Raw genomic sequence first — 13,376 nt, 5'->3', positions numbered from 1 at the left:
CCTGCTTGTCCAAATGGACCTTATTCATTGCTAGTTTGTGCTGCTTTTTTACAAGTTTATTACGTGTCTGCCTGCACACTTGTGCTGTATAAACACAGTTGGATATAAACAGAACATTGCAGTATAATTTGAGCTTAAGCTATGTTCTAATTAAGATCTGATCTATCTGGCTTTATAAAAAGCAATCTTCTGTGCTAACACCTGTGGATAAATTTGATATATTTTTTATTATGAGCTGATGGTATATATATTGTGATTTTATTATTATATGTTCTATGGACTGGTGGATTTAGGTTATCATTTTTTTTTTTTTTTAAACTCTTATTTTTAACTCTTGCATTTGTAAATAACCTTCGGTACAGCTTCGCTTACACAACATTCATATTCGTTTATAGACTACACAGTACACAGAGCTTGATGATAGTAATTTCGATTGGTCTTGTCCAAACACCCAAATCCTTTTTCGCAATGACCCACTCTATGCTCAGAGCATCCGGGAACCCTTAAAAAATGTGGTTGATAAGAACTGTCCTCGGGCTACTTCTAGAATGTAAGTACATTTGTATTTTCTTCACTTTCTTTTAAGACTGAGCTAAAAAAAAAAAAGTATAAACCAATGTTTATAATATGCCAATATTTTATTAGTATGAAATAGGAAAACCTTTATACTTTGTCAGAAGTCTTTGAATGTTGTACATGTTTTAGAATGAAACAAAACAAACCTGCTGTAAAATAACCAAAAGATAACAGCAATATGAGAATAAATATATTTAATTATCAAGATTAGGTATCTGGAGCCAGTCCATCACCAACTTGAAAACATAACACCCAGTTATAGTGGCAGGGATGCCATGTTCTTAGCATGGTTGTGCTTGGGCATGGTGTAAATATCTCATATCTGTTTAGTGCTATATCATGTAGAAAAGATGGGTATACAGTTAACTGTTTTATGTACAAACAATAAATATGTTCATATACTGTCGCAACAAATCATATACAATATAATTAGGTCATATACAGACTCCATTAATACAGTTCCATTGACCTTTTACTCGCTTAAGGTTAATATATTTTTACTATTTTTATTTGGACAAAACTGGCTATAATTCATAGCTGCCCAAACTACACTGTTACAGTCCAGGTTTTGAGGATATTCATGCTCGAGACCAGATTGTTAAATCACTTTGACAATTGTACTAAAGTAGTCCACTATTCTCATGCATTAAAACAGGCATGTCCAACGTTGGCCATCCAGATGTTGTTAAACTACACATCCCAGCATGCTTTGCCACAGTTTTGCTATTAGAGATTGCTAATACTATTGCAACGCATGCTGGGATGTGTAGTTTCACAACATCTGGAGGGCCAACGTTGGACATGCCTACATTAAAACATGTACTGTAATGGGAGAGTTTGGGAAGCTCTGCATTATATATTATATTTTTGCATACCATTTTTACTAGTGTATGTACAAATTGGCGCTCCCTCCTCTCTTGCTGCAGTCAAGATAAACTGGTTTCCGGTTGACCGATCTACAGTGTCTAGATAGACCGCAATAGGTCTACCCCAAAAGGTGGACATGCAATAGCTTAAGGTAACAATTTCGACATGATAAAGGTAGGCATACAGATGGAGGCGCACTTATTGCGAATGAGGTTGCTCCCCCAATGCACTGCAATAGAAGTACGTAAAAACTGTTGCTTACCTGTCCCGGCAAAGGGTTTGCAAAGACAGGCAGACTCAACGCTCTGTCGGGATGAATACCAGTGGCTCCATCTGTATAACAAGGTCGACATGAGGGAGAATATAATAATGTTCCAAGCCTGAAGTATGGTGAGCAAAGCGCTGTACTTATTGGGGGTTCATGCTGACAGTTGTCAACTTTGACACCCCAAAATTTTGAAACTCAAGTCGACCTTTCCATGTGTCTATTTTTTCATGTCGACCTAATGACCCTGTCAACCTTTAGACCTTGTCGACCTATTGCATGTCAACCTTTTGTCTATTTAATTATTCACACCCAGGGAAAACAGCCCATCTTGGCATGTTGATTGGGGAAAGAGGTGGGGAGGAGAGACATTGAGCCGAGATAGACTACGGGCAAAAGGCCAGATGCACTATTCTTCAAAAAGTTATAAAGTGAAGAGACAAACAGCTCCGAACTGCCATGTTCCAGGCTGGTTTTTAAAAAATTACAGTTAGGATCTGATTTCTGGTTGTTTATCACTACAGTTTATCACTTTTGAAAGCTTGGTGAATCTGGCCCAAAGAGAGAGAGGTGAGAGAGCAGGTGCCTATAGCGTAAGCAGAAGAGGGAATTGGAATCGCTCTAGGCAGCAGCATACATTTGGGAGATACACGTACTCACCCTACCTCTTTACCTCACCTGTGCTCCTACTTCTGAACTGATGCTGATTTTAGTCCTACCCCTATTTACGCTGTATTTTATCAACACACCCTTTACGTTACCTTGTCATTTGTTTTTTGTTTGCTATGTACGGCGCTGCGGACACTTTGTGGCGCCTCATAAATAAACCTACTACTACTACAGGTGCCCACTTCACTGTGATATTGTGAAGAAGTGGGACCCAATATTAAACGTATTTTAACATCTTCCACTGTGTTACCTTTGGCTTATTCTGGCTTAGAGGTGGTTCATTTTAATGATTTCAATGATTCCCAGTACAATTACCAGCCCCCCTTCCCCCAAGTCTTATTGCCGCTGTGTACCCAGTGCACTCTCTGGTACCGGGCCTCCTGTTCAGACGCCAGGTCTCCTCTTCGCAAGTGTTGGCTGCCAGGACTCCTCTTTCCAGGCTCCAGGTCTCCCGTTCACAGGCGCCGGGTCTCCACTTTGCTGGCTGCTGGGTCTCCTCATTCGCAGCAGTGGCTGTGCTCCTCCTTGGCTCTTTCTTCTCTGCCCAGGCGGCAATTTTTAAAAACAAAAAATTAAAATGTGAAAAAATAAAATAAAAACCCTCTATAGTTATGCCGTTGTGCTGGACTTTAGTAGAATTGCACTGAACCTGCTGGCTTACTTATGCCAGGCATCTCTGTCTCCATGTCATATTGATTTTAGATGTAATTGAGGACATGTCTGTAAATCACGTGGTTTGCTGGGACTTTGTGGAAACAGATGTGGTATTGTGTCTTCCACACAGTGTGACGTAGGAGGTATTTTCTAAAATATTTTATAAAAGCGCTTCTTGGTCCCTGTTCAAAATCAGGAGGGAGCAAAGTCATAAAGAGCATATAACTTTGCACCTTGTAATAAAACAATGTGGCATTGCAGCTGTGGCAAATAGAAAATGTGCAAAGGGATTTAGATGAAAGATGAGTAAAAATTGAGCTGCCCAGTTTTCGTTAGCTACATGCAAAAGCAGCCAGCCATCACTGAATCAGGCCCTTATCTCATACATGAACTCAGAAAGCATATGAATTTTGCTAATATGAAGTCCTATTTTTGCCAGCGATGACCTATCTGGTAATGGGAACAGGCCTCCATTACGTGCTAGAGATTTTATGGCCAGTAACTCAGAACATCTGGATATTCTGAAGAAGATGGGAGTGAGTCTGATTCACCTGAAAGATGGAAGAGTTCAGCTAGTTCAACATGCCAATCAAGTAAGTGGATCCTTTATTGTTCTCCGCTGAGAAAGTTCCTTGAAATGGTGAGAGAAAATAATAAAAAAAAATACAGTAAAAAGTTTCAAAATGGAGCACTACATGTTAGCTTGCTGCTTCTTTCCTTTTTTTTCTTTTTTTTATATGAAAACCTTACAAGGTGGAATAAGACATTATTACCAGTGGTCTGTTTTTCAGGCTGCAAGTTCTATAGATGCAGAAGATGGTTTACGTTTCATGCAAGAAATGATTGAGCTCTCCAGCCAGCAGCAGAAAGAACAGCAGTTGCCTCCCCGTGCAGTGCAAATAGTGTCTCACCCATTTTATGGAAGAGTGGTATTGACTGCAGGTCCTGCCCAATTTGGAATGGATTTATCCAAACACATTGCTGGGGTACGTTCATACATGCTTAAAATATATTGCCACACTCTTTGGGGTATATTCAATGCCGGGGGCGAGCTGTGACAGCGGGCAGGGCTTCCTGCTCGCTGTCACAGCTCGCCTTGTCCGTATTCAACTGACCCCCCTGCAAACGCCAATTCCCCCTCGCTCTGTTTTTGGAGCGAGGGGGAATCGGTGCATGCAGAAGCAGTGAGGCTCACGGCTAAATGCAGCGGGCTCCCTTCATTAGCCGTGAGCCTCGCTGTTTGGGGGAATCCTCGCTGGATTGCCCCATAACCTAGAACAGGGTCAGCGGCCGGCGAGGGGGTTTAACATCGATGATCGCAGGTTTTATGCGATTCCCGCCATTTAACCCCCTCGCTGGCCGCATTGAATACGGGCCTTTGTGTCTGTATAGAGTACATACCCTTATCAACCTCTTTTTACCATACTTAAAGTGCCCATCAAACGTTAAATGATTTATATTCATTTAAGTGTCTGTAAGTGAGGGGCTCAGTGGAAAAAAGATCCTCTTTACAACTAGAAATGTTTTAAAATAGAATACCAGGTATTTGTATTTTGCTGCTGGTTAGAAATAGGCACATGCTAGAAGTTAGAGGATACTAACTAGATGGCAGAAACTTAATCCATATAGATGTGGCTTGTGCCTCTTTTCCACTGAGCTCCTCAGTTTATGATAATGTATGTTACTGAATAATTTATCTACTGCAATGTCCATGGGGTTTAACATAAAGACAAAGGGAAAACCTGAATAATGTGCTGGAAAACCTGTTTTTTTTATATAAATTTTTAAAATTCTCGCTTATTTTTAAAATAACATTTTCCTGTACATTTCAAATTGGAGTGACCAGGAAGCACTGATACTGTATTTATTATGGAACCCTTTATTATCTAATGCCAGTAACAGTGCTGGGAAAAGGAGCAATTTTCAGCAGATTAATTCCCGAATTCTGTTTGTTACAGAGCCGTGGCTTTGTAGCTAAAACTGTACCATACAGCGGCTGCTCAGAAGTAACCAACATGGAGGCAATTAAAGGGAAAGTTGCACTGATGCAGAGAGGTCAGTGCATGTTTGCAGAGAAGGCTCGCAATGTGCAGAAGTCCGGGGCCATCGGAGGAATCGTTATTGGTATGCACTTACCTCTTAGTTGGATGTTTCTTAACAAATCAATGTGTTTCTGGTCCACTTTTTTAATAGTGTAATTGGAGAGCGTTTGAATGACGCATAGAAGCCCACCCGTTAAACATTAAAACCACCTGCATAATATTATGTAAGTACACCACATGCCACAAAAACTGCTATCACTTGGCATGAACACCACATAACCTCTATAGGTATCCTGTGGTATTTAACACCAAGATGTTAGCAGCTTGATTGAATTGAGATCTGAGAAAGTTGGAGGCCAAGTCTTATGGGGTCTAGACAAACAGTGATTTTTGCTTATTTTTCGAAGCAATTTCACTAAATCACTTAGAAAATATGCACAAATCGCTGTTTGTGTAGGGAGCATAGCAATGCATGGCCACGGGCCTCACTATCGCTGGGCTAGATATTTCAAGTATGCTTTAAATATCTAGTATACACCAGTGTTCTCTCTGTTGAGAACACTGGTAGAGACACATGGTTTAGCACTCTTTGTGCTGAGCGATCTGAGCGATTCAGTGTCGCTCAGCACAAAGCTTCCGTCACTACATGTGTAAGGACTTGAAACAATTTTTTCAGTGTGGCAGGGCCATTATCCTGCAGGAAGATGCTTCTGCCACCAAGAACACTGTTACCAGGAATAAATCTACTTAATCCAGGGCTTGACAAATCTTTCTAAAATCCAGGAGGCAGGACAAAAGTTTAGGAGCCAAAGTAAAATTGTCTTTCTCTCTTCTCTCTCCTCTCAACAACTTATAAGCAGCTACAAGTAAGCTGGGTACAATCCTATGTCCCATCACCTGGTTACTACTGGCCAATAAACAGCTTAAAAAAGTTCCTGCACCCTTCGAGATCGAGAGGTCTCATCTTATGTACTTTTGTATTATGTAATGTGCGCTCGCAGGCGGTTGACAAGAGGTCAAGCTAGGGGGACAATGCGCTGCCGCTGCTCAGTCGGGGGGGGGGAGTCCGGCAGCGCTGGCTAGTGAGGACGGAGGGGGAGAGGGCAGCGCTGCCACTGCTCAGTCAGTGGGGGGGGGGGAGGGGACCCGGCAGCGCTGGTTAGTGAGGACGGAGGGGGAGAGGTCAGCGCTGCCGCTGCTCAGGCAGGAGGGGGAGAAGGGGAGTCAGGCACCGCCCACGACTAGATTCTGCTTCCTCCCTCCCTGCAAAAAAATCTGGCCGCCAGGAAGCAGAATCTGGTCGCCATGGCGACCTGGCCCCCGGGATTTGTCGAGCCCTGACTTAATCAGTCATGTTTAGGTAGTTGTTATGTGTCAAAGTAACATCCACATGAATCCCAGGATCCAAGGTTTAACACCAGAAAATTGCCCCAAAACATCAGTGCCTGTGAAAGATTGCCTTCTTTCCATTGTGCATCTCCGTGCCATCTCTTCCCCAGGTAAAAAACACACACGCATCGGTTATCCACATGATGCAAAAGAATTGTGATTCATCAGACTACTAGCCCGTGTCTTCAAATTTCAAAATGTGCTCATACCTGCACTGCTAAAACTCTAATCCATGTTCTCATCTCCCACATTGATTACTGCAATTGTCTTCTTACTGGTCTTCCCCAATACAGACACTCACCACTACAATCTATAATGAATGCAGTTGCAAGGCTGATCTTCTTCGCCAGACCTTTATCTGCAAGCTGCTCTGTCAAGTGGCGTAACTAGAAATATTGCGCCCCCCTGCAGAATTTTTTTTTTGCACCCCCGCCCCCCCATACAGTAATTATATTTGTTTTCATACATAATACTTCCTGTCCCCCATCTCTTTCATAGCTACTATGACCCATAACACCTATGCCTCCTGTCCCTCCCATCACAGTTATACCTTATATGCCTGTTCCCCCACTAAACAGACAGTACAATTTAGAGAAGTTCAGACCTGGCAGGCAGGCAGGCTTCAGGAGCAGGTGTCCGGACTCTGGACACAGTAAAGTTCCTGTAAGTCATTTCTTTCAGCTCATTTTCTGACACTGGCAGCCTTTATAATCAATCTAAAGCCTCACTGTAATATGCTTTACTGTGAGGATTTGGGTTGATTGTAAAGCCTGCCACAGTCTGTATAAATCAAGTGAAGTGAGACTGGAGAGGGAGATCGTAATGTATGAAGCTGGCCACTCTGCTGTCAGTGTCACAGACGGGTGCAGGCTGCAGCAGCCAGGCACCACACCTCCACTCAGCACTTTGCATACCTTGCTGAGCCGCCAAAACTCAGCCCCCGGCATTCTCCTCCTGCCTCCAGCTCCTGCATTCACAGGTACTGTGCGGTGACACTGCGCCCACATATTGCTGGCTCCCCCCGCAATGGCTTGGGCTGCTGAGCCTTATACCCCATTCACACCAGAAATGCAGGGACAAACCCGGGAATTCAGTTCCCATGACAAGCAGGGACATTCCCGGGTTTTGGACCCATTCACACCAGAAATGTCCCTGCATTTTCTGGCGTAAGAAGGAGGCGGGCAGTCGGCGGGATGGCGGCGGAGGTGGGGAGAATACTCACCCCGGTTGCTGGTTCTCCGTGCAGGCCAGGGATCCACACAGGCAGCGGCGCAAATGACGGGACAGGCTGCGGATGAAGATGACGCAGCTCTCCGGCGTCCTCGCTGCCGCCGGAGAGCTGCGTCATCATCATCCACCGGTTGTCCCGTCATTTGCGCCCGCCGCCTGCATTAATTCCCGTCGGACAGGACATGGAGGACACGGCAACCCGGGTACGTATACCCTGTACCTCTCACACCAGCCAGGTCCCCGGGTTGAACCCGGGAACAACCCTGGTACTTCCATTCACAATTGCACCCACTCTGTGGAATGCCCTCCCATGCACAATAAGACTCTTTTCTAGTGTCAAAACCTTCAAGCGTTTCAGGAAACTCACCTCTTCAGGTTTATCAGATTCCAGAACTACCCACATTACCCTCATAAACCTTTCCCATCCAATTACATCCTGATTTGTAAGCAAAAACATGCTCGTTTATTTGCTCTTATTTTCATTTGCAATCTGGTGGACCATTATGAAATACAGAATACCTATCCTTGTGTATCAATGTCTTTTTCCCTATAGCTTGTAAGCTTGCGAGCAGGGCCCTCCTGCCATATGACTGTAACAACCCAGTTTGAGGTGAAAACTTGTGGGGCCGACCATTCAGCCTGAACCATGAATCAAATCCTTCCCATCTGCCCCCATGCAATCTATTTTCCCCTACCTGACCCTCCATCTCTGTATGTCCCCCACTCTGCCCGGTTCAGTGTATTTCCCCCAGCCTGCTCCCCCCTTCTCTGCATGTCCCCCACTCTGCCCCCATTGTGTATATTCCCCTGCCTGCTCCCTCCGGATTCAGTATTGAATCCCGGCGGTCGGGATCCCGGCGTTCAGAATCCCGACGCCGGAATCCCGACAGCCGAAATGCCGACAAGGGGGGGACGTGGATCGCCCCCCCTTGCGGGCTTGCTGCGCTCGCCACGCAGCGGGCCCGGTGCCTCGCTACGCTCGGCACACTAATTTATTCTCCCTCCAGGGGTGTCGTGGACACCCCAGGAGGGAGAAAGTGTCGGCATCCCGGCGGTCGGGATTCCGGCGTTGGGATTCTGAATGCCGGGATCCCGACCGCCGGGATTGTAACTGCATCCCCTCCCTCCTTCTCTGTATGTTCCCCACTCTGCCCCCATTCAGTGTATTTTCCCATATTCCCCTCCAGAGAGGCAGGCTCACATGTTGATTCATCCACATTTATGGGAGGTTTTACAATCAATCTAAAATCCTCACAGCAATGCGCTGATTTGTCAAACAATGCTTTGCAGTGAGGATTTTAGATTGTTTGTAAAACTTGCCACAGTCTGATGAATGTAGTGCAGTGCTTGTGAGAGGAAAAAGTTCTGACCCAGATTGCAGCGGTAGGTGAGTGTGTGTGTGTGTGTGTGTGTGGGGGGGGGGGGGGTGTTGAAGGGAGTAACAGGTGAAAGGAATTGGCAGAGATCTCGGCAACTCCTAATATCCGGTGCCTGGGTCATTAGTGCCCCACACACAAACACACTCTCTCTTTTGTTGTGGCCTTGGTTTGGATATATGCATGTATGTATATTTTGAGAGAGATGCAGTGGTGTTCTTAAAAATCTAGCCCTGAGTGCCGGCAGGATTGGACAGATGGAGCCGGCCTTAACTTTGCAGGGCTGGCATTTCTATCGCCAGCCCCGCCAGGGGAGCACTCGTGCACGAGACGATCGCATGCCCTGTGGAAACGGACCTTGTCCCGGGTCCCCGCCGCCTCCCACGGTGCCCCTCGCTGCCCCCCTAACCCTGCCCGTCTCCCTGAAGTGGAGACGGGCAGGGACCCACATCGCCACCGTCAAGAGACTGGGACGCGCGTGCGTGTGAGACGTACGCGCGTCCCAGTCTCTCTCACCAGCGCAAGGGGTCTGGCGAGCGCTGGCCAAAGATGAAACATGCTCCATCTGTACAGCTGCTGCATTGTACATGTCTTATGCAGAGGCTTAGTTTCACACACATATATAGAAGTGTCATATATTGAATTATATTCAGTACAGTATGCTGGAGTGTTCTAGCTTCATTTTATTAAATGTAAAAAAAAAAGGCAACCCAGTGCTAGCAGAATCTCATGGGACTTGGTGTGCTCAGAGGGGCTGTTTGTCATGACTGCAGTAATGATGTATGAGGACACATCTGTATGCACACTAAGGTGCTAAAAGTTATGGGATAGCACTATGCAAAGGTAGGTTGCACAACCACACTGTGACATCTTGTAAATTCCTACAAGACCTGCATCAGTTGTAATTTGACATCTCCTAAATCAGTTTGAACAATAGCGTGGCTGCTCTTGGTGAGTGTAAATTACTATCATTTGAATGGGGCATGTTAGAGTAATCCCACCTGATGGGGCATTCCATTTCCAAAGTTGTAAGGCCATTCAATAGTCTTCAATATATAGTGTCACGTATGCAAGTAATACCCGACCACGAGTAATGACCACCTGGACACAATTGTCTATGGTAACAAACATCACTGGCTCAAATTGCATTAATATTTAATGCAGGAGGTAACCGATGCATATCCAGCAGGTCAATACAGTATCCATGTGATACAGGAGCAAATGACACATTAGACTGACATTATGAAACCGGACACACAGTTCTTCCATGGCTCGTAACATTGCTAATTGAAATTTGGAGGACTGGCCTGATGGGTCACATTTCTACTTGTCTTAGGCTAATGGTAGGGTTCAGATGTGGTGCAGACCCCTGATGCTATGGACCCCAGTTGGCAACAAGCACTGTGCTGGCTGAAGGAGGTTCTTTTATGGTATGGGGTGTGTTCACATGGCTGCTGGTCTGTCTGAACAGGTAAGACCATTAACTTGCAAACCTTTTATGGACTTCAGTTACTCCCATCCTAGCAGTATTTTGCACCGTAACATGGATCTTGAGTTCTCCAAAGTTAGTGTGAGGAATATTCTAAAAAGCTTTGAAAAATAGTGTGCCTACCGCGTTTGTCCGACATGAACCCAATCAAGCATTTATGGGACATGGATACAGAGGCCCATTCCCACCAAAGATCCTGCACCTACAAATATTAGGGAGCTGTGGGAAGTTACCCACATGGTGTGGGAAGTTACCCACATGGTGTGGGAAGTTACCCACATGGTGTGGGTCATTCTCTTTCTAGAGGTCTTCCATGTCAAGTTTCTGCATTTCACCAGACTAGAGGGAGTCCTACATGATACTTTGCACCTATCTCTTGACTTTTGGCACTTCTGTGTGTATGTGTATATATGTGTGTATATATATATATATATATATGTGTGTATGTATCTGTCTATCTATATACATATATATAGATATATATATATATATATCTATATATATCTCTATCTATATATATCTCTATCTATCTATCTTAATAGCAATACATACTATAAATAACCATAACCATTGAGTACATTTTTAGGAACATTTTTATTATTTTTGTTCTCATGAGAAATTACTACCATAATGCATTTAAACGTGCAGTCAAGGTATGCTACTATTGGGTCCTAAATACAGCAGTACAAAGGTTTTGGTTGTTAACAGACAGTCTGTTCTCTACTATACTATCCCTTATTTTTCTTAAATAATTTGTATGCCCTATAAGCTGCACAACAGTCTTTTTATGCCATTATTACTGTCTCATTGGCAATGAAAAACTGTAAATGGCTGATTTAGAGGCTCTGCATTTTGTCTTAATGACCCATTTTTACTATATACGTTTTTACTTCCTCTCCAAAAAAAACATGGTTAGATTTTCAAGAGGCGGGATCTGAACTAATGCCTAGAATGCATACAATTCTCTGCTGGAGTGTTATTCAAGTCATCCTACTCAGTACTTTGTTGGGTACATAAAACGTATTACAGTCTGTGTTCCATAGACCAATACTTTTTGATGCTACAAATTAATTTTTGTAAAAATTATTTTAGATGAGCTCTTAGAAAATTATATGGTGTTGTAAATGCTGCAAGTATTGTACTATTCTAATAACCATTGCAGCTCAATAGACCTTTCTATAATTCTATTTTGTGGCACATCTGGTATACCTTTTACAGTCTACTCAATGTTCTATTTTTTAAAAAGTCTAAGTATAACTTATTAACGAAGTGTAAAAATTATCAGTTGCATACCTGACAATACACATACATACATACACATACATACACACACACACACACACACACACACACAGGCACACACTTCCTGGTATTGGACAAACAATGTATTCTTTTGTTTGTGTTGCATTCATTAAGTTGCGCTGTGTGTATACATTTATTTTCAGATTAATATTTTGTGTTGCAGATGACAATGATGGTAGCAGCAGTGACACAGCTCCTCTGTTCCAAATGGCTGGGGATGGAAAGAACACAGATGACATTACCATACCAATGTTGTTTTTGTTCAGCAAAGAAGGAAATATTATTCTGGATGCTCTTCGTGAATATCAAGAAGTAGAGGTACTACTGTCTGACAAGGCCAAAGACAGAGGTAATCTATATGTGTGTTAATGTAGAACTACAGTATAAAATAAACATTGACCATAGCAGTCTGTAACAACAATGACCGAAATTGCTGAGTTATTAAACAACATCTTATGGCAAGGCCAGATGACTATTATTGATAAATATTTTGGGATAAATATTTTTACTCTAGCTTTTAAATAACGAGACTGATGCTACAATTTAGCACCCTTACCCTTTAACCTTCCCACACACTGCTGCATTGTTATTGCCCATTGGTTAAAGCCATACTGTTAGCTCATCTGTCAGCTGTTTCAACGTCTCCATCTTTCCCTGTTTTTTTTTTCTAGTTTATTTTAACCTCAGTCACTGAGGCCAAACGGGTTCCCTTGAGTACAAATTTGACTTTTGGGAAAAGTCATACGATGCTAGGTTTGGTGACTGTTGCACTGCAGTCTGTATCTTTGCTAAAAACTGCTTCAAAGAGAGCTGTGTGGGCTGGTGCATTGCCCTGATGGAGGATACAATTTATTTTTTACAACTCTGGCTTTATTTCTCTAAATAATTTTATTTTCCTGCAAAGTTTCCAGAACTGTTTTGTAGTAATATTGATTCACTGTTGTACATTCTGGTACCTTGTCTTCCACAATAACACCCTTGATCTCAAAGAAAACATTTAACATAGCTTTGGATTTCCTCTGGCATGCTTTCTTCCTTCTTGGTGATAGAGTTTTCCAGTGCATGAACTGGCATTTTGTCTCAGGATCTTACTCGAAGATCCATATTTCATCACAGAATAACTTTATCGATTTTAAAAATGTGAATCTTCGACACTCTTCCGATCGGCCCAAAAATGTTGTACAATTCAAACACAGGTGCATGTGATATATTATCTTTCCTGTAAGCCTGTGTTAAGCTGGCAATACATTAGGATGACCTGCATACAACCAGGTTGTGGAGCGGTCAAACAAGCGATCATGTGTGCTTAAAAGCAGATACGATCACACGTTCGACCATAATGAGTGTTGATGGATGATATGTGCAGCAGTCTCATCTGTGGGCCGACCTCACAACCCATGGTAGTGCTCATCGTGTGATAGTGTGCACACAATCCATTGCATGACTAATCGAGATTGACGGTTGGGTCCACTCTCGTCCACTCCTTTGGAGTGTGAAAGATTTGGTGGACGTTTTGT

General features: G+C 43.4%; 1 protein-coding gene across 4 annotated transcripts in view; it reads left to right on the top strand.

Annotated features, from left to right (window-relative positions):
• EDEM3 (ER degradation enhancing alpha-mannosidase like protein 3) overlaps nucleotides 1–13,376 on the top strand; it is a 119,939-nt gene that overhangs the window by 94,203 nt on the left and 12,360 nt on the right. For all 4 annotated transcript variants that reach the window (XM_083156784.1, XM_083156782.1, XM_083156781.1 and 1 more), the window contains exons 15-19: nucleotides 396–550; nucleotides 3,471–3,624; nucleotides 3,823–4,017; nucleotides 4,990–5,155; nucleotides 12,023–12,208. In XM_083156784.1, the coding sequence (XP_083012910.1) occupies nucleotides 396–550; nucleotides 3,471–3,624; nucleotides 3,823–4,017; nucleotides 4,990–5,155; nucleotides 12,023–12,208 (856 nt within the window). The remainder of the gene's footprint in view (nucleotides 1–395; nucleotides 551–3,470; nucleotides 3,625–3,822; nucleotides 4,018–4,989; nucleotides 5,156–12,022; nucleotides 12,209–13,376) is intronic.

This window comes from Crinia signifera, chromosome 8, assembly GCF_055691185.1.
Source record: "Crinia signifera chromosome 8, ASM5569118v1, whole genome shotgun sequence".
NCBI classification, from domain to species: Eukaryota; Metazoa; Chordata; class Amphibia; order Anura; family Myobatrachidae; genus Crinia; species Crinia signifera.
This window is presented reverse-complemented; position numbering and strand designations above follow the sequence as displayed.